Source organism: Anser cygnoides, chromosome 12, assembly GCF_040182565.1.
Source record: "Anser cygnoides isolate HZ-2024a breed goose chromosome 12, Taihu_goose_T2T_genome, whole genome shotgun sequence".
NCBI lineage: Eukaryota > Metazoa > Chordata > Aves > Anseriformes > Anatidae > Anser > Anser cygnoides.
Window position 1 is genome coordinate 13,071,150 of NC_089884.1, and position 20,496 is coordinate 13,091,645.

General features: G+C 53.6%; 1 protein-coding gene across 12 annotated transcripts in view; it reads left to right on the forward strand.

Moving 5' to 3' along the window:
- HYDIN (HYDIN axonemal central pair apparatus protein) overlaps nucleotides 1-20,496 on the forward strand; it is a 129,432-nt gene that overhangs the window by 71,566 nt on the left and 37,370 nt on the right. For all 12 annotated transcript variants that reach the window (XR_010834391.1, XR_010834390.1, XM_067004278.1 and 9 more), the window contains exons 21-31: nucleotides 233-376; nucleotides 2,000-2,143; nucleotides 2,694-3,007; nucleotides 11,994-12,186; nucleotides 14,263-14,379; nucleotides 15,072-15,281; nucleotides 16,263-16,400; nucleotides 17,543-17,720; nucleotides 18,199-18,329; nucleotides 19,334-19,467; nucleotides 20,168-20,304. Coding sequence is in view for 10 of the 12 variants with exons in the window: in XM_067004278.1 (XP_066860379.1) it covers nucleotides 233-376; nucleotides 2,000-2,143; nucleotides 2,694-3,007; nucleotides 11,994-12,186; nucleotides 14,263-14,379; nucleotides 15,072-15,281; nucleotides 16,263-16,400; nucleotides 17,543-17,720; nucleotides 18,199-18,329; nucleotides 19,334-19,467; nucleotides 20,168-20,304 (1,840 nt within the window). In the remaining 2 variants the exon portion in view is untranslated. The remainder of the gene's footprint in view (nucleotides 1-232; nucleotides 377-1,999; nucleotides 2,144-2,693; nucleotides 3,008-11,993; nucleotides 12,187-14,262; nucleotides 14,380-15,071; nucleotides 15,282-16,262; nucleotides 16,401-17,542; nucleotides 17,721-18,198; nucleotides 18,330-19,333; nucleotides 19,468-20,167; nucleotides 20,305-20,496) is intronic.

Here is a 20,496-nt window from a genome sequence, read left to right on the forward strand (position 1 = left end):
TTGGGGTGTGGCATTATGGACACTTGAGTGCTGAATAAAGAGGACGCAGCATAAAGAGCAAGGGGAGCTATTGAGGAGACCAGCGACTGCATCTGTATGGCAGTAACGTGGCCAAGGTCCCATGGCAAGGTGTGTCCCCAGGCTATGAAATCCTTCATGCCCATGGCTGGGTGGCTGACAAACGCAGTGCCCTGCTCGTGCCCACCGGGTGATGTGTGACTCTCGTGTGCAGGTGGTGACGGAGCGGCTGCTGTGCCACGCCATCATAGGGAGCAAGGCAGGGAAGGCACAGATAATGCAGGTGGATGTCACATGCGAGTTCGTGGCTCCTGTCCTGCAGATCTCCTCCAGGGAAATCACTTTCCGCGTGGAGAAGGTAAGTCTCTGGATTGCGTCCTGGCGTTTTTTGGTGCGGCTGATGGCTGAAAGCCACTTGTGAAGTCGACGCACGCGCACACCCAGAAGAAGGTAAACACCTCCTCCAAGCCCACAGGGCTCTTACTATTGATTTGAGTAGGACCAAGCTTTTGCTGTTAACACCAAGATCATTACTTCAGTTCCCCTAGGGTCAGGACAGGCTCGCTAGGGCAGAGGGTGAGACGATGGGACCATGACAGCAGCACAGGCGGTGTGTGGGTTGTGGAGGGCAGAGCCCTGCAGCGGTGTGATGCTCTGCCCCTCCTCACCCCTCGTGGGGCATTTTTGTAGAGTTGTGGAGGGTGATTTTAGAAACAGGACCTTCATTTCGTCACCCGTGTACAACTGGGATTTTGGCTTCTCCACAGAGGCTCTCTCATGGCTGCTTTTAGAGGGATACCAATGTCTGTATTCAGTGTAAAGCGAGGGTTTTGAAGGTCCTCCAAGGCACCCTGAGCATTGATCCTGCAGGGAAGCTGAGAAAACTGAGACTCCTGTCAACAGCTCAGGCTGATGAGGAAAAACTCATGGTCTCGTCTCTCTTCTGCCTTCTTAGCTGTTGGTAGGGATGCTAGCTCTTTGCATTTCCCCATCCTCACCTTGTTCAAAGGACCTGCAGACATCCTTCAGCTGCAGTGATGAGAACGCAAGGCAGCTGCCCTTTGGTCTCTGGATGTTGCCTCCTGCATCATCTTTCCCTCTCCCCCAAGGTGTCTGAAAAAGAAAATACTTCATTATTTAGCTTCTGTGTTTTCAGTTCTCCCTGGCTTCCAGAGTAGAGCAGCTCGGATTTAACGGGAAGCTTTCTGGTCCTTCCTGCTGCCTGCCTGCACTGTGCTTGTTGCCGTGCACTCCCATTTATCGCGTGCTATGACACTGCAGATGTTTGATATTAATGCATTCCCAAACACCGCCTAGTTTGTCTAAACCATACAGGAAGCCCAGGGAAATGCATGAACAGGAAGAAATGGGTTAGGCTGGAGCTCTGCTTTAAGGCTACAGGCAGCTTGTCATTAACAGGGGCAGCAGAAGGCATGCTGCAACCCAACTGCCGTGCAACCTGTATGTGCAAGCAGATGTTTAAACTTAACCTTAGGGTGCTGCAGTCTCTCCACTCCAGGTTAAATCCTGCTTGCTGTCTCTCTGATGAACCTCACTCTTTTTTATGAGGCTACTTGAGCCAAGAAGGTTGTAAGAAATTATTGTATGTGAGTAGAAATGCATCTTGTGCCGTTCAGCCCAAGGGAGGATGCAAAACTGGAGAGGAACAACCTGAATTAGGTTTCTGTTTTGACCTTGTTGATGCACCTACCTCCCCAGGGTCCTGTTCCCTCCTCTGTACGTGAGGCAATGATGTCTCCAGTCCCCCAGGGGATCCCGTGGCTTCTAAACATGAAAAGCATTTGAGGTACTTTGAGAAAAAGCCTTCTAGAAGGGTTTTCTCAAAGTGAAAAGTGGCAAACTTTTCTTAAGAACAGCAAGTAGAGGTGTATGCATTTTGGGGGTTGAAAAACATGAAATGCAACAGAAAGGGAAGGAGGCCCATGGCCTTCAGGTTTTTCCCATTTGTTGTCTCCTGTAGCAACCCAAGGATGTCCTAACTCTTCAGTACGAGCCTCTTCATTTAAAAAACATCTCCTCCTTGCCGCTCAGCTTCGTCTTACTCTTGGATCAGCCCTTCCTGATCTGTGATGCAGAGCAGCAGCCCCTCTCGGCGGGTGTTCAGGTGAGGAGCTGGGAGCCTGGTGCCAGCGGTCCTCTGGTAGAGAAGCTCACTCCTTAGAGCCAGCAGTGGTCTGGCCTGAACTAGAATAGATGTGAAATGAGCTGCTGAAGGAAATGAGTTTTCAGAGCATGAAACATTTGTCCTTGTAAGTAAATTCATGTTTTCCCTCTCTGCTGCAAGCCTGAGGCTGCAGTGCCAGTGCGTGTGGGCTGAGTGTGAGGGTAAAGGAGTTCTTCAAGAGTCAGGGCTGGAGGGCTGGCAAAGTGCTGGTGTGGTTGTGTTTCTAGCATACAGACTTTACAGGTCCAGAATTCAGTAGGCGGATGCTTATTACCCTCATATTGACACAGAGAGCAGAAACGTAAGCCTGAGATGGTCTCAGACGAGTGTTTGTGGTGCTTGTGGTCAGACACATGCTGTGAAGAAAAAGGGAGCTCATGCTGGCATCACACGTAGGGCATCATGCCTTTGCCTGTTTCATGCCATCAGACCTTGGAACTTTATGGAACTTCATCATGCTGCTGATTAATATCTCTTCATCTCCTTGCAGCCAATGAAGCTGGGGATAGGGGAGGAACTTCACCTCTCCATCAGATTTGACCCTGCTTACAAAGAGGACTTGAATATCCGCGTAGCAGAGAAGGCTCTGAAAATACAGTTTCTCGAGCACCCCCACGAGGAGCAGATTACTGTTCGGGGAGAGGTCTACTTCCCAAACCTCCATATCCAGACCACGGCCCTGGACTTTGGCTGCATCTTGAATGACACCGAAGACGTGCGTTACGTCGAGATGACCAACTGCAGCCCGCTTCTTGTGCGATACCACTGGGCCTTCCTGACAGGCAGCCGCATGAGCCAGATGAGGTATGTGCCGCTTTGCCCTCTCCTCGAAGCTCTTCTCCTTCCTGGGGGCCTGTCCGTGCTCTGCAAAGCCCAAGGCTGTTTGCCTGGGATCTGACAAATTGCTTTCAATTCTCCCATCTGGAAATAACACCTGCCAGCTGTGGTCAGGGTGGATGCTCAGGGAAGAGGTGACCTCTGCCAGTTTGAAGCTGGGAAGGACAAAAAGTTCTCCAGCCAACCCGGGGCTATAAAACACCTCCAGCATAGCCCATAGAATCTTGCTGTCTTATCACTGAAGCTACAAAGTCACACGTTGGCTCAGGCACTCAAAAATAGTTAGCGGGTGTATAGCATGACCTCTCTTCCTTCCCTGCCAACCCTATTTGTTGTCTTGCCATACAAGCACACATAGGCACAGCCACCAGCATGGTGTGCTGCTGTCCCAGCCTCTCACTGCTGCTTTGCTGCTGCCCCCGTACTGGTTCTTCTGGGAAAAAAAAGGTTTCTCCAACCCTCTTGGCCTGAGGCAAGCACCACCTCGGTGAAGTGTGTTTTGATCTACTAACCTCCATTCACAAAACGACTCTTTGGGGCTGTTTTACAGCAAAAGAACAGGTTCTGCTGTGACTTTTAGGTGCAGCTGCAGAGGTTGGTGGGAGCTCTGTCCTGATCATCCACGGGGAGCAGGGCTATCCAGTGCTGGGCTGCAGCTGCCAAGCCCAGCAACGATCTTGCAGTCGCACTGGAGCACGTCTATAATGTTTTTAGCCGTTCTTCCCACTGTGGCCTCTCTGCATAGTACAAAAGTGGACAGTTTTAATTACAGTAGCAAATGGTTTTTCCATAGTGCCCTAGGAAACCTAGCAAGGTTAACCACCGTGCGTTGAAGTGCTGCTCTTCCAAATAATACACACCGTCGGTGAGCAGTCATGTTTGGGGAACTGGGGTCGGGCTCAGAGGAGGAGACCTGCTGGGGGCTGGAAATCAGCGAGGGCTATGCGGAGGGCTTGGGGGAGAAGACCTAACACTGGGGTACCCCATCACAGCTGGGTCTTAGCAGGCAACAGAGCACCTACGGGGTGCCCTTCTTGATGCACTTCAGGAGCAGACCCTGCAGGTTTCCAGTCGTGCAGGGGAAAGTCTGCAAAGAGAGGTGGGCACGCAGGAGGGAAGCAGGGCTGTAGTCTCTGCTTGGAGGCCTCTGTCATCTCCTGGTAAATTAGATTAGGGTTTAATTACCAGCTAAAGGGAGAATCTAATTTTGATGACAGAACAATGCTTATATTTTATAATAACAGAGAAATAAGCACATTACTGCGAAGCCTGTGTGGAATTAATTTCCTCTGGGGCCACTTGTTGGCCGGTTGCCTGATTATCTTTACTGTTATTTTTTTGGAACCTCTTTGAGTTTTTGGAAATGTGAATGCTGAATTGGTTTTCAGTTTTTAATCACCGCGCCTCCGCCTAAATTGTCTTTGCAGAACCCGAGCCTGCAGGTGTTCATTCTTCCAGAGGCTGCTAAGGCGCCCAGCCCGCAGGGCTGGGTAGCAGCCGGGGGTCCTCAGCATCTGGCAGGACAGCAGACTTTGCCCAGTGGTCTTTGGCATAGCCCCTTTTCTGGCTCGTTAGCGACGTGGACATTAGGACAGCTCTCTTTTCTGCTCTGCATGCTAATTAAGCAGTAATGTACTCTCTCCGGGTCCCTCGGCAGACACCATGTGATGCTCCATGGCAGGGCTGGAAATGAAGACAGTCTCCAAGCTATTAACACCTCAAATTGCTCATTAAGAGCCCAGCAGAAGGGCAGCATGTCAGATATTATTTCTGGTCCCCATTAAGCACTGTTGGTATTCTAAATTATCAGATCAAACTAACTGAGGCCTGACACAGAGAGAATCAAGCATCAGGTCCCACGAAAGTGAGATCGATTGAATTTAGCCATCCACACATCTCACCTGGCTGGAGGCCCTCATCAGAGGCTCCCAGCATCAATCAGACGCACGAGTTTATTTTGGCCAGGAGAGAAAAATGTTGAGCAGAGCCACCACACGACAGCCCAAGCCTTGCTGTGTGGTTGCACGTGCCCAGACCACGCTAGCCGTGCCCCTTCCCTGGCAGTGCTGAGCTATCAGACCCTTGTGGTTACTCTTCTCCTAGACCTACGTGGGCAGAGGCAGGCTGGGAACGGTCTCTCCCTTCCCCTTGGACCTCTGATAACTCAAAGCCGATTTAAGGCTTTGCACCAAGAAGTTTTCTGCTGCCTTGGAAGGAATCTCCAGTGAGTCATCAGGGGATGTAGGTCTGGAGCCACGTTCAAGCATCATCTTGCTTACCTTTAGGATTTCTTCCCTGAAGACCAACTTGCCCCCCTCTCTAAGGGAAATATCCAGCCCCTCAGCTTTGTTTGGGATTCCCATCAAAAGAAATACATTACCTCCAAAAGTCGTATAAGGCTTTTCTTCCTGAATAACCAGAGCTCCCTGTGACAAACGCTCCCTTCCTGCTGCTGCCAAAGGCTTAACCCCAAGCTATGCTGTTCTCTAGAGTTTCATTATTAGACAACAAGGCACAGCTCCTCCTGAGCTCTGCTGTTCCTGCAGGACCCCTTTGTCCCTGTCCCCATTTCCTTCACGTGACACACAGGATGCAGCTAGCACACGCTGTCAGCTCCGTGTGCCAGGAAGGATCAGCCTGAAGCTCTGCACCTCGTGGCACGTGTCAGACCTGCTCTGTGCATTGACCTGATGTCTCTGGAGAGCGGCAACTTCTGGGCTGTGCATCCAGCACAATGAGTGGCCAGTAGATCTTTCGTGGATAGGGTTTGGTGAGCTAAATACGTAGGAAATGCCTGCCTTTCCTTTCCATCCAGGGTTTTCTCTGCCAATTTGTTTTGAACAAACAAGGAGTCTTTCTCCTCCCAAGTGGGTCTTCTATGGCATTAATAATTCCTTGTTCCTCTGCCCTCCCTCCGTGTCCCTTGGCAGGCTGCACTGCAGGGGCCCTGCCAGCCAGATTCCTGCCTCGGTCCTGACAAAAACAATTCTTTGTTATACTTGATGGGGTTTTTGTTTTGTTGCTTTTATAATAAGGAAGAAATAGAAAACACAGACAATGAAAAACAGTGCAAGGCAAAAATCTGACAGCGGTGCTCTGTCAGCCACCGGAGGAGAGAGGTAGCAACAGGAGCAGCAAGAATATACGTCTGAACTGCACGCATCCACCATGCCCCGCTGCTCAGGAGTCTCAGATGAGCAACAGGAGCATGTACCCTCTTCCCCCCCCCCCCCCCGGTGCTATCACGGGCTGTGCTGTCTCGCTAAAATTGCAAGCCCCTTGGGGCAGCACGTTTGGGGTTTTGGCAGCTCCAAGGACACTGCTTGTCCCATAGCCCTCCTTCCGCGCATCGCTCCTGGGGCTGAGTTGTGGTGGAGTGCTGCAGCAACGCCTGCTGATGGCAGGGGCTCCGGGTGCTGGGCAGAGGTGCTGGGGAGCTGGAGCAGGGGAGGCTTTGGGAAGTTTGCTACCTGATCCTTCCAGGGAACGTGATGGCAGGTCTGAGACATCTTCATTGCCCCGGGGCTTCTGACCACGGGTTTTGCAGGTTGCAAGCCTCTAGGACGTCAGAGCCCTGACTGGCTCCGTGGGAATCACTTCGACTACACATGGGTTTTCTGAGGCTCAGCCTCCTCCTTTACGTGAGGGTGACCAACCCCGAGTGCTTTCATTCACCTTGGTGCACCAGAGAGCAGCTCTGGGGCCTTGGAGAAATGTATCGGGTATAGGTAAGGCAAAGGAGAACGCCTTGCTCTGACCAGAAGCACTGTGTGCCCCATCCAAGGTGCTGTCAGGCAGGGGGCTGCTCCGTCCTGAGCGCCACCTGCACTGCAGCGGGACAGCGTGCCCTCCTGGCTTTGGCCAAGCAGTCAGTGCTGGCTGGAAGGTGACTTTGGTGGGGGCTGCTTGCTCTGCCGGCGATGTTCTGCGAGCAGCCTGGGGAGCCCCTGCCACCCTGCTGCCACTCTGCGTGCCAATGGCAAGTAAGCTGACACGATTGTCCAGACCTCTTTTCTCTTAATTTCTCCAGTTGTTTCTCCCCATTCTCTCTTTCTACTTTCCACATTCTCTGCATCCAGCACCTTTCGGGGGAAAACCCTTTCAAACCCACTGGCATCGCTCTGAGAGTGCTGTTTCCAGTATCGTGCTCTTTGTGGTGTGTCCCTGTCTCGGTCCTGTCTTCACAGGGTGAGGAATCCTTAAGCTTTTAGGAGAAAGTGCTCAAGCCAAATTTGAATCCGGGTATCAAATCTTCGCATGTCTGGGGTTGTGAATCTGCTTGGGGGTGTTTGTTGCGATTCCTTCTCAGTGCAGAGGTGATGGAGATGCAGAGCAAAGAGGCTGCATGGTGCTGAGGAAGGACAAGTTTATTCTTGGCCAGCTCCTTCGCACCGAGGGAGGCAGAAGTTCCTGGGGTGCCAGACACCCCGAGGATCCTTCTAGGCCACCCGGTATGCCATGTGGTTTTTGAACCCAACGAACTCAGTCCCTCCCTGGGAGAGCCTTCCTTCTCCTCGACATGAAACCTTTTCAGCTGTGAGCGTGGTTTGCAGGGGCTCCTCCTTGCTCAGGGGAAGTGTCGGCTCACCCTGGGTACAAAGTTTGTGGGTGCTGGGTTATCCCTCTCCTTTTCACCCGCTGATTTACCCAGCTCCTCCCATCTAACCCAACTCATCCCATTGCCTGGCTGGGCGAAGTGTTGAGTAGCTCTTGGCTGCACTCAGCAGCCCAGCAGGACCCAGTGAAGGACTGGTTGGGGTGACAGAGCAGCGGCTCCTCACCTCAGTCCCTACAACAATGTCTTTATCCTTATCTCATCCATCCCCATCCACCCTTCACCCTGGTCAGCTTTTCCAACTCATGGGCACCTCTTGGCTTCACCCTAGAGTCCTTCTCCTTTCTCTTTGATGGCCCCCGGCACCTCTCCCTTGCCTGTCTCCATCACTCCCTCTCTGTCCTGAGGTGTCCCTGGTGCCTCCTGGACCAGGCCACCCCATAGGGTCATCCCTGGTCCCATCCCAAATGAGGCCAGGCTGCTCAGCTGTGAGCACATTTCCTGCGAGAACATCTGCCTCACCCTTGGTAAAACGGGTAATTATGTTGTGCCGTGACCTTTAACAATAACTTGGCGATGATGTTAACTAGCCATTTGCACAGCCCACATAAATGACGGTAAAAACTCTGCATGGCCATAAATCTGTCTGTAATTTGTGCTGGCGTGATGAGCCCAGCTCCTTCTGGACAGCGGATGGATGGCAGTGCCAGCGTCCTCAGCATGGTGGAGCTCCGGCTTGTGGCTTATTTTGGGATGCTGCCCCAGGAAGGATATTAAACAAATGGGAGCTTTCTTAGGTTTGTTTTTTTCGTCTGCATTCTTTGTTGTTGCTCCTCTACCTCCTCCTGCCTCTCGCTCTGTGACCAGCTGCAGAACCCCGCTGGGAAGGCACATGGGGCTGGGACATGCTGCATGGGGCAACCTGTGTCAGCGTGGGCTGGTGGGGCTGAGACGAGCAGAGATATTTCCTCCCAGCTGAGGACTTCAGGACGTGCTTCAGGCCCTGTCCTGTTCATCCCTTCCACAAAGCGGTGGAGATCCAGCTTTGGTCTTCTGCAGTCCTCACCCTACAGAGAAGATAGATAGAGAAATCTCTTTATTCATGGCAGGGAGCCTTCTGTAAGCTCTCTTGGGCCCAGCTTGCTGTTCTCAACAGGTTGTGCTCAGCTTTCCTTGGCTCCCCGTTTCCTAATGCTTTTAGCACTTGCAGCCCCACCCTTCGTTGTTTGCTAGGCTCGCACCTCGTGAAGGCATCTCAAAAGGGTGAAGCTCTGCATACCCCGGGCGATCAGCCGCAGGAGTCACTGTGGCCACCTGTCTGTCTGCAGAGCTACGTTTTGAAGTAGGTGGGAAGATTGTAGTCGTTGCTGATTACTTTAAACAGCACCTCCAAATTATGGCCGGCGTGGCTTGTTTAATTTCGAACCAAGAGTACAAATTGTGTTTATCATTAGAGCTCCTGATTAGTTCAGAGAGACCTTTGGCCAGAGACTGATGGAGAAGCGTTTCTGTCTGATGGAGACTCGGGAGCTTCCTACTGCCTCACCTGATGTTTCTGAATCACACGGCAAAGCAGGGGGAAGGAGAGGACTCGATGGGAGATGTTTTGCAAATGTTCTATAAAATCAGAGCAGGTTCCAATAACTCTGGTAAGGTCAGTGGGAGACTTCTTCCAGGGTTATAACTTGTCGGGGGCGTGCAGAGAGAGAAAAGTGCTGCTGCATAGGGTGACCTCCCCAAAAGACCTCTTCCCCTTCTCCCCCTGCCCAAACAGGGCGAGACCTGCTGGTGCCACTGATGCCTGGCACTGCCTGGGCTTGCCATGGTGTGGGTTGGACCGAGGGGGCAGAGGAGCGGTGGTGCCTGGCAAGCCTGGCAAGGTCCTGCGCAAGTGCATGGAGAGAGGCAGAAGCTAGGGCAGAAGGCGTTTTCAAGACTCTCTCTGATTTTTGTCGTGGAAAGTGATGGGTCAGTAGAGGTTTTGGGTGTTTTCACGTGCACCAAATCTTTCTAGGGGGCTTCAGCAGGGGATGACTCTCAATGTAAACACAAATGTGCCCACAAATCAAATCCCGTGGTTCCCTCTGAAGGGTGCTGGGGAGCTTTGGTTGTGGCCACAGGAACATGGCAAGCTTCTCTGTGGGAACAGAATCCTTCAAAAAATATTTAAAAAAAAAAAAATCAAAATTCTCCCTCACCTCTCAAAAGTGACCTTCTTGACTCAAAGAAGTAAAGTGTCTGCTAATACCACGTATTAACTGTAAGTTAATTAAAACTCGGTCGCAGTGGGACATCCCCGGACCGCTCCCCGCATCCCGATGCACGCCGAGCCCTGCACACACAGAACAGGAGCTGGAGACGTCGCATCTTGCGGTGGTTCTGCTGCTCCTTTCTGTCTCACCTCGTCTGAATTTCAATGGATTTTGTAAACAGCTGAGAAAATGAATTTTTCCCAGCAAAGAAATAGTCTTCACGGTTTTAGTTTCCTCTCTCGCTGCTCCAGTGCAGCGAGGAGGAGCAGAACTCTGCAAAGAGCCCTTCTGAAAGAGGGGGCTCGCTCACATCCACCCGTGGCTCTGGGGAAGTGCAGTTTTGGGGTGTCTGTCCCGATGCTGATGGCTCTTGCACAGCCTGAGCCGGCGGGCTCACGCCACCCCGCCTGCGTCTTCACGTCGAGTTAGCGGCAGCGGTGTGACTTCTAGCTCCTCTATTTCGGGAGGAGGGTGTGGGAAGCAGTGTGAAGCTGTGCCCCAGCAGGCTGACAGGCTGAGGTTTATTTCTAACCTCTCGCAGGCTGGGGCCTCTTCTTTCCCTGTTGCCCGTCCAGCCCTGCTCCCATCACATCCCCACACTTTCTTCCACGGGTGGCTTGAGCTGCTCTCCCCCCAGTGCAATGGGGGAGCCTGGAAGCACTGGGTGGAGGATGTGCTTATGGGGTGGACAGGGGTGGGAGAGACAGAAGGTTAGCAACCCCTCTTCCCCTTCTTTCTGCTTTCCTGAGACAGCTGCCTCTCCTTTGGGAAGGCTTCTTGTCCAATAAACAGAAATATGACAGCTTTCTGTGGACACCTTGCCTTCCTGAGGTGCGCGTAGCTCCTTGCCTTCCTTGTCTTACACTTCTCATTCGCCCTGGCTTTCCCCCACTGGAAAGAGTCCCTGGCTGCGCTTTGTGCTTCTCCGCAGCCGGGCTCGCTAATCACATCATCTCCCAGGCTCCCAGAGGGCTTCTGCTTTAGCGTGAAAAATGTTGTTGTTGTCTAGGCACCGCGGTCCTGTGAAGTTGCCTCAAACCATTCTATAGAACTAAAGGTAATTTAATAAATGATTATGGATTTTCTATCTCAGGGCTTTACCTCTCCTCAGGAGTTGTTATTAACTCGCAGTATTTATCTCAAGCAGCTCCGAGACGTGGTTTCATTTCCTGGCCAGGATGGATCGTGGCTGGCACTTTGGGGCGGTGCCGGCCATGGAGGCAATGTGCTGAACTGGTGCGGCACTGGGGGACTTCCAGGGGTGCCCACCTGCACACCCCAATACGTACTGAGGTGCCACAGCCCAGGGAGAGAGCTCTGTGCAGGTGGGGCCACGGATGGGCATTGCTGTGTGGGGCAAGCAAACGCCTCCCTGCCCTCCGGCCCTGCTTTGTGCTGCCCTCCGGACACCGCCAGGGTCTTGGTGAGATCCCAAGTCCACCCAAAGGCCAAGGCAGGTGGGACCTCTCAGGGGTGGTGGAAAGCCTCCAGTCTAGGAGCAAATACCAGGCGTAGACAGTAGCCAAATACTCACCAGGCAGAATTTCTTTGAAGGTGGGCACTAAGATCCCCTCTAGGAATGAAGCAGCCAAGGCTGTGGCCCAAACCTGCCTGTTTTGTCCGTGGGGAGCATCTGTCCATCCGTGCGGCATTGGAAGCCAGAGCAGAGCTGCCACAAGCGCCTACTGTGGTTTAAAACAGGGAACGTAATCTAAGTCATCTGGGAATATTTGGAAACTTTGAACTGTATATGTTTATTGACAGTCACTGGTCAAACTATAAACTCGGATCCATCTGTAAACGAGCCCTTGAGCTGGTTTGCTGAATCATTTACCAAACCATTCCTCGAGCAGTTTGTGTTTAGAAACTGCTGGGTGATCACGCTGCCGGATGGGGAATGCCCATGGCATGGCAGGAGCTGAATCTCACCACACAAGATTTGCAGTGTGTTGGTTAAAGAAGACCAAAGCTTTCTTCCCCGCAGTGTTAATTGCTGCTGGTGCTTTGGTGCTCGTCAGCATTGACCTGCTCATGGCCACCAGGCTCATCACCAGCATCCTGCCAAGGGGCCACGTGGGCTCATCCATCTTACGCAGGCTTTCCTCCTTCCTGCTGCAGGTCCATGTTCAACCATTTTATTTTCCAGGTTCAGCCCTCCGGTACCTAAATATTTCATCCAACCCCAACCACCACAGGAGGAGGGAGCCACGGTGGAGCCCCCGACATCTGCAGAGAGCAGCTCCAGGGCTATGGGTGTAGAGGAGCCAGCCCAGGCCACAGGAGCAGCAGGAGACTCTGCCCAAGAGCCAGCAGATGCAGATGACTCCCTGGAGGCACAGGTAGACTTCCCTGTAGACCTACCAGCTGCATTGCCTCCCCCAATGGGCGTTGCAGTGATGGCCACAGAGCAGATGGGTGCTTCTCTACAACAAGGGTTTGTAGGCAAAGTCTGGTGTCTCCTGGCTTTGGGAATTGGTTTTGGTTTGCTGACCCTGCTGGTGAGCCTCGCTGCTTTAGAGGTTGACCTCGGTGGTGATGGGAGCTGGCACCTTGGTCTGCAGCCTGGGCAATAAAAAAAGAATGTGAGAAAGCACGAGAGGTTCAGGAAATGCCAGAATTATCATTAAGTTCAAGGAGAAGGGTTGCACCTGCTCACATGCAAATATTGGCAGTTTTAACACTGCAACTCCGCACAGTCTGGAGAAACGCTATCCCATGGCTGCAAAGAATAGCGGGGCTGAATGCTGAGATAGAATCATCAGGGTGTTTTGTTTCCTGCTTTGTTGCCATGTATGCACAGGAAAGGTGGACGTGGCTAAATAATATCCAAAGTTGCCTCAGATCTGTACTGCAGCTTTATCTACTGCCCATGTCATTGTATCAAGGCAGTATCTGCATGACCTTCCTGGGGAGAAGGGAGATTATAAGCTTAAAGTGGTGTGGTTAGCACCTTAGGGAATGCACACTTGGCAAACCTTTGCTAGCTTTGAAAACGTGAGGATGACAGAAAGGGTATTGAAACCAGGAGGCATGTATGTATCAAGGGCCTTGGATATGGAGAGGTTTAGGCAGGGCTGGAAATGAAATAATCCCCCTATTGCCTCCTTCAGGGCTAAGGAGAAGGGCAGAGAGCTGTGCTCAGAGTCCTGCGCTGCTAAAGCAAGCAGCAGTGGTTGTGTGCTAGCTGACAGCTCTGTAACTGACCAAAAATTAAACTATACAAGGCCAAAAAAAAAAAAAGAGAAACAAACAACTTTTTGTATGCTTTGCAAAGTGTATTGAGGTAGTCCAAATCTTGCAATTTCTTCCTGAGAAGAAGAACTGTGAGAAAACTCAGCCCGCCCCTGTGCTTTATCTACTGGGGAGACTGGGCCTCTAATTGGGTCTGAGGATGTCCCAGAAATACTCCTGCAGCTGCTGCTGAAGTTGAGACCACAGCACGAAGCACTTCTTCACGTCAGGGAAGAAGCACATGTTCTTCAACTTCAAGAGCAATTATACAAAGCCCACATTTATAAACAGGGGTTAAAAGCCCAGGGATGAGGTTCCTTCTGAAAGACAGTGCTTTTGAGGTTAAATACCACAGAACCAGCTGTGAGATGGAAAAACATCTCAGCTGCTTTGTTTGGGGTGGGGATGTTCAAGAACAACTCTGCAGTGCTGAAAGGCATGCGAGATGAAACCTAAGCACCTCCTGAAGCAGGATAGTTCTGTCCAGCACTTCCCAAATCCTTATTTTTCAGTTTTTGATACAAGCTGCTTGCAGCTGTGCCCCTACTTTTGTCAGGGAAACCCTAACCTGTGTGGGTTTGGGGGTTCAGGGTGATCCTTGGGCAGCATTTGAACACAAGCAGTCCGTGGTCTGCTGTTGGGATGGCAGCAGAGGGGACCAGATGGCTTCCACAGGCTCACCCTGAAGGCGATGTCCAACCCAGATCTTCCCTTGTAGGGCATAAGCCTGGTGCTGAAGTGTTGAGCAAGGAGGAGAAGGGGAGCTGTCCTGGGCGGGGGCAACGCTAAATGACAATTGCAGGAACAAACCTGGGGTTGTCGCGTTGCACAGCCTGCGTCTGGTCCGCCTGCAGTGGGTGCAAAATGCCCTCAAGGTCTTTGCCATGACCGAGCGCTGGGTGCACCCTCATGGGACGCGCGGATGGTGCCCATGCTTCATCTGCAGGTGGGCTTGGACCCACGCTGGACTGATGGCATGGGTGTCCCCACACTCGGTTTGCACCCAGGCACCACCTCAGCTACGCCTGGCTTGACCAGGTTCTTCCCCATCCATTGAAATGGTCCTGGGAGGTCGTTGCTGCTGGCTCGAAGAGCCCACGTTGGTGGGGTGCAGCTGTGGCAGCAGGGCGGTCTCACCCCGAGCAGCCAGCAGCCCGCTGCAACTCCTGGGGGGCGTTTTCCAGCTGCTGCCATCCGCTGCTGAGGAGCTGGCAAGTGCTGCGGAGTCTCAGAGCCGGGTGGAGATCAAGGACCTGATGGAGTTTGCGGAGAGCGAGCCCCTTGCCTTGGGTGTGGAGGAGGTAAGAGGGTATCTGCCCTGCCTGGCTTCCACCTTTCCAGCATGGCACACTGATGGCCCCAGTGCTTCTCGGAGTGTCCTCATGCCCCGAGCACAGCACCACAGCTCGGAGAGGCTGTGCAGGACACATCCTAGGGCTGGCCAAGGGCCTCCCCTGCGCAGCAGCTGGGGCAGGGTTATTCATCCTGTTGGACTTAATCAAGCGGGCATTGATTATCAAGCGGGCATTGATTAGGAGTTTTCTGTGGTGGGTTTTGCTGTGGCATCTCACCAGAGAGCAGCGTGTGAATCCAAGAGAGGATGGGAAGGATGAGGGCACACGTGCTGGGCTGGAGTCCTCCCCAAGGACTCACCTCCAAGCCTCACATTCCTCCAGAGGTAGTAAAAGCTGCTTCTAAAGGCACGGAGAGAATTCCTTGCTGCCAGACCTCCCAAATTACATTAATGCACCATATTAATTAGTGCATTAAATAGCAAGCGTGGGAGAAGGCTTTCCCATGGTCACTCCACTGGGAAGTGGAGTGGATGCAGGAGGAGGTTAGGATGAGTTTTGTCTGTTTGAGGGACCCTCCAGCCATGTCCTTCACTCCAAGCTGAGGCTGTGGAACTCCAGCCTTGCTCCAGAGCCCAAGGGCAAGGTGACTCTTCTGCATCCATCCTGATGCTCCAGATCTTGATCTTCCCTTCCTCCAGGTCTTTGACATCCTGCCGCTGTACGGCGTGCTGCAGCCCAGTGAGAGCCAGCGGGTCACCATCACCTTCTTCGGCCACGCCAACCTGGTCGCCCGCGTCACGGCGCTGTGCGAGGTGGAGGGGGGCCCGACGTATGAGGTGGCGCTCAGGGGGGAGGCTTCGCTCCTCAGCTACCTCTTCGACATCAGAGAGATCGACTGCGGGCTGCAGGTACCACAGCTGCTCCTTGAAGCCATCACTGGTGTGCTGCTGCCCACCAATGCCAAAGACTTTCCATCCTTCCCAGCTCCTGGCATGGGTGGAGGGCTTCCCCTGCCTTCCTCACAGCCTTCCTCTGCTTGTTGGAAGGACAGCCTTTGTGTAATATATCTTGCATCCAGGCTGCTCTTCTTATGGCCATCTCCAGCCCCCTGAGCTGGGAATTCCTCCCCCTCGAGGTTTCTGGCACTACTTCTCAGGGCAGAAGGGGTCCTGGTGGTGATCCTCAGAGGGACATGTCCCTGGGACATCCACCTGCTGATCAGTTCCTAATACCTGAGGCCCAAGGAGATGCTCTTTTCTAGTGCTCCTTATCAAGCAACAAAATAAACCAGGTATTGCAATGCACGTGCCACTTTGCCAAGAATAAATGAAGTCTTGCAGCCAAGTGGTGGGGTAATGACCAAGAGAGCAGCTGCTGAGCTTTGGCACTGCTGACTGGGGTAGCTGCCCAGATCTGTCTGATTTTGGTGGAGTTTTTGGCCCCAGCTGGTCTCAAAGCAGCACTGCTTCCTGAAGGAAGAGCAATCTGAGAAGCAGAGGAAGCCCAGGGGAGCAAATTTCACTGGAGATGGGTATCGGGGGCTGAAAGGGTCTTTACAAAGCAGATTCTGCTTCTGATATCTGGGGGCTGCTCACTAGATAGGAGCAGCGGATGATTGGTCATGCCCTGCCCTAATGCAAGGGGGCAAGAACAGCTTCTAGGGGAAGGAGTCCTCCTCTTTGGTGCCGCAGCCTACTGTTAGATGATGCCTTAAAGTGCAGAGGACTTTGTGTCCTCCTTGTTTCCTCTATTACTGAACTTTACATGGTTGCTATTGCATCCCTGTGAGCTATCACAGATATCTGTTCCTGGGTCCTGTGGCTGCGGGTTCCCCAGGTTAGCATAATCCTACCACCGTGGGTCAGCTCCTGTCTTCTGTCCTCCTCCAGCTGTTTAACGAAGTCACCGAAGCGGAGCTCACCCTGCAGAACAGCGGGAAGGTGGGATTCAAGTACCAGGCGCTGAGCCCCAGCATGGCCCCCGCAAACAACCCTCTGCCCGGTGTGCCCCTGGTCCTGCCCAGCACGGTGAGTGCAGGGGTAGCGCCCCAGCCCCATGTCCTGCTTCCTGGGAGAGGGGTTACAGAGGAAAAAAAGGAGAAAAAGAAAACCAAAACACCAAACCAGCCAGCAGCGAGGGCTGTAAGCTGCTTAGGGACAGAAGGTCAAGTCCCATTTGAGCCCCTTATGGGGGCAGGAGGCTCTGCACAAGGGACTTGGCAGCTCTCGGCCCCAGCTGCTGAGCTGTCTGCCTGTGCTGGCATTGGAGCCACATGGTGCGGGCTCCTTGCAGGGTCACCTCACCCGCAGCGTCCTCGGGCAGGTCCCCTCCTTGCCCCTGTCCCCAAGAGAGCTGCCTGCCCCAGCCAGGTGAGGCTGAAGGCTCCTTCCCATGTGCTGAGCAGGAGCCCTCGCTGCCAGCTCGGCTCGTTCTCCTCCCTGGCTGCTGGCAGCACCACACCAAGCTGGCGTTTTGCATCGGGGTCCCACACCCGTCCCAGCCGCTGTGGGACCCCAGGGGAGGAGAGCTGCCTGAAGGCACCAGTCTGCCCCTCACGAGCTGTCCTGCCTCCAGACAGCAGAAATGGGAGAGCTGTGTTAACCTCTGTGCATCTCCAGCACCTCCTCCTCCTCTTTCTTGGCTGTGTTTTTGGGACCAGACCCATCCCATGCCCCAGCAGTGATGCCTGAGCTTGTGCATTTTGGCTGCTCTTGCTCGGGCGCACAGCTCCTTTGCCAGAAATTGGAAGCCCTGGTGCAGGTCCCTTGGGCTCCAGCTGTGCTGCTCCGCAGGAGCTTTGTGGGGCAGCCAAGGAGGAGCGGGGCTGGGACGGCAAGGAGAGGAGTGCAGGGCAGTGGGATGCAGCACGGGGCTCTGTGCGGGAGCAGGCTGCTCTAGGAGCATCTCTCCTCCCAGCTCCTGCGTGCTGTGTGGTTATCTCCGAGCTGGAGCAGCATTCCCCATCCATGCTCCTTTAGGAAGAAGTGGCCCAAGGGGATTTAGTTTCTCCCATTTCCTCATGCCCATCTCCTACAAGGATAACACGCTGATGCCCTCTTGCTGCGAGCTTCTGAAGGCACAGCTGAGTCTTTAATGGCATCAGCCCCGGCAGCTGCCCGTCACCAAGGCCCCTCTGGTGCCTGCCCCCCTCTTGTCCCACACCCTGCAGGGTTACATCGGACCTGGCAAGGAGCAAGTATTGAAAGTCTTGTACCTGCCGGGAGTGCCTGGCGTGTTCTGCAAGACTTTCCAGATCCAAGTGGGTCACCTGGAGCCAGAAAAATTCACCCTAAAAGGAGAGGCGAGCTTTCCCAGGATCTACTTAGATCTGCCCAGGAATATCAAAGGTAAGTGCTGCCCCTGGCCCCAGGAACGTCCCCTGTTTTTCTCCCGTGTTGTATGCACAGCTCACACCAAGGCTGGAAGTTTAAGGGGTGTCAGACCCCAAAACTTGGCCCTCCACTTGCTTCTTGGGTCTCTAGCAGAGGGTCCCATGTGGCTTTGCCCCAAGAAGCATCCCGCAGGGCTTGCCAGCATATCTGTCGGCTGGAAAGATGATGGCTGGACAGAAATGCTCGGGAAAGCTGTAATACAGAGCAGTAGGGCTTTTGGCAGGGGCAGATTTGCATCACACTGTGGGGGATGAGGTGTTCCTATATGGGGAGGATGGTGGGTAGAAGTGAGCATCCCATATCAGAGAGGAAAAGCAGCATCCACCTGCCCCAGACTGCTGGCAGAGAGGACGACCTCAGGGGAGAGGGGCTTTATGGCTTAAATCGGAGTGGCGCTGTGCCCATGCCTCTATTTATTGGGTGTTTTCTTCAGGACACGAAAAATATGAGAAGGTCCTCAAGGAGGCAAAAGAAAAGATGGAGAAGGACGGACAGAGAGATGAAGCCGTTGTCCTGGGGGAAGCCACGGCTGCTGAGCTGCCCATGGATGACTCGGGCACAGTGGTGAGAATGGCCGCTGCCCTGCGTGGCATGTGCCACCCTCCTGCTGCGCTCATCGCCCACCCCACGCCCGCAGTGGGGCCGTGTGTGTCCCACCAGCACTTAGGACCTTCCTGGCCATGCATCATCTCAGCATCATCCCAGGGGGTTGCCCACCCCCAGCAGTCGTCCTTCCCGCAGACACATGAGCTTGTGCCTAACACCAGGAGAGATCCTGAAGGCCGTGCTCATGGGGTTGGATTTATGGTGCCTCGTGGTGCAGGTGCGCGTCATCGCCGGGGTGTTTGTTGCTCACAGCCCGAACCCTGCCACGTTTATGGACTTTAATGGCAGGATTCATCTGAGAGCAACCCCCCTTGCTGTGAAGGGGAGCACTATGCCCTGGTGCCCTCAGCAAAGTGCCACATGTCCTCCCCGAGCAAGTGTCCCGCTAGAGGCTGGGATTTGGGTTCCTAGTGAGCACATCCGCAGCACATCTCTGCATCCCTGCTTGCCCCTACTCCTGAGCTGCCACAGGCTTCCAGGCCTGTTCGCAGACCCCCTGTCATGCAGCATTTGTTATTTGGATATGAGAGCGTTGAAAGCACGGTGCCATTGCGTGCTGTTGGAGCAGGTAGGAAATTTGGCAGGGGGAAAGTCGAGCGTAGGGACCTGGGGCCAGAAACCTGATGGTGCCCTGGGCTTATGCTGGAAGCTTCATCTCCAAAAGCACCAGCTTTGTGGTGGCTCCTGTCTCAAGAGAGCTTTTGTCCGAGATGCTTTGGCACCGACTGAGCGCCAGGAGGTTCCTGGCTTGTCTGCACGTTTGTCTGGCCAGATCAGCTTTTGTAATAGAGACTGGGCAGGAGAAGATGCTGAGTTCATTTCCTTTGACATAAGGTCCTGGTGAAGGGAGCAGGAGGTGCTGCAGACACTGAGACAGGAGAACCCCATCTCCCCTCTCAACAAGAGCAGGCTGGGCTGGGGAAGGACCTTTGCCAACCAGCCCCCGTCTTTGCTCCCCTCAGCTCGACACGCGGCTGCAGATGCGAATGGAGGAGATGCTCATAGAGGAACACGCCTTGGAGCAGCAGGAGCTCCTTGCCTCCTGTCCCCCCGAGGATGCAGTCTTTGACCAGCGTGCTCGTCGGAGGCTCCTCAGGTCAGTGGGGGATCCCATTCCCCATCTCTGAGTGCCCCGAGGGTAGCACCCAGAGGTGCTCCTCTGCTCCTGAGAGCTCCTGTAAAGCTGGGATGTGTTGGGGACTTCAGAAGGGCCCTAATCCTGAGGGATTTGATGTGTGGACACCTGAGTGTCGTCCCCTCTGCAGTGCCACCCATGAGATTTGGAGGTGCTCAGCTCCGCAAAGATTCCGTTCTTAGACCTGAGGGGTCTCCAGTGCAGATCATTAACCCCACACAGGCACCGTGGGCTGACCAGCTCTGGAAGAGCTTTCTTCCAACAAATGGTTGAGGAAGGAGACACTCTGCAAAACAGCTCATTTTTGTGTTTTCCTGAGTGCGATTGCTCTGGAAAAAGACCTTCCCACAAGTCTTGTTGGTTACTGAGCTTCCTGGTGCTCCTCTGGAGATAGAGGTGGTTGCAGAGCAGTGAAGGTTTCCTGTGGGGCCAAGTCTTATTACAAGGTCCTGGAGCAATTTCAGGCCTGGGCTGTACCCCTTGCTCAGCAGCTCCTCCGAGACCGTTGGAGGTCCAGTAGACTTATGTACTACAGGTTTTCATAGCAGAGGAGCTGTGACCAGTATCCACGCACACTTATGCCATTTTGAACATATTTCCTTTTGTTTTAAGGCCTATTGCTAGCTCTGGTTTAAGGGTTCCTGATTATTCCTGCTTTCAGAGCCCAGCTGCCCGAGTACGTCCTGGACTTTGGCTATGTCATCCTCGGTAACATCCCCGCGCACATCGTGAAGGTCACCAACACCGGGCAGTTCCCAGTGTCCTTCCACGCAGATGGACGGGTCCTGCGTGACACAGGTACCCAGGGCTGGAGACGCTTCACGTGGGCTCCAAGGAGCCATCTCCAACAGTGTAAGCCACTGGATATGTGGAGGGACTTGAGTTCTTGTTTGTACAGCTTGTTCCTCCTCAGGACCCCATGCCCGGTGCTTTCGAGCCCGAGTTCTTCTGGCCAGAGACCTGGCCTGCCTGTAACTGCCCTAATGCTTC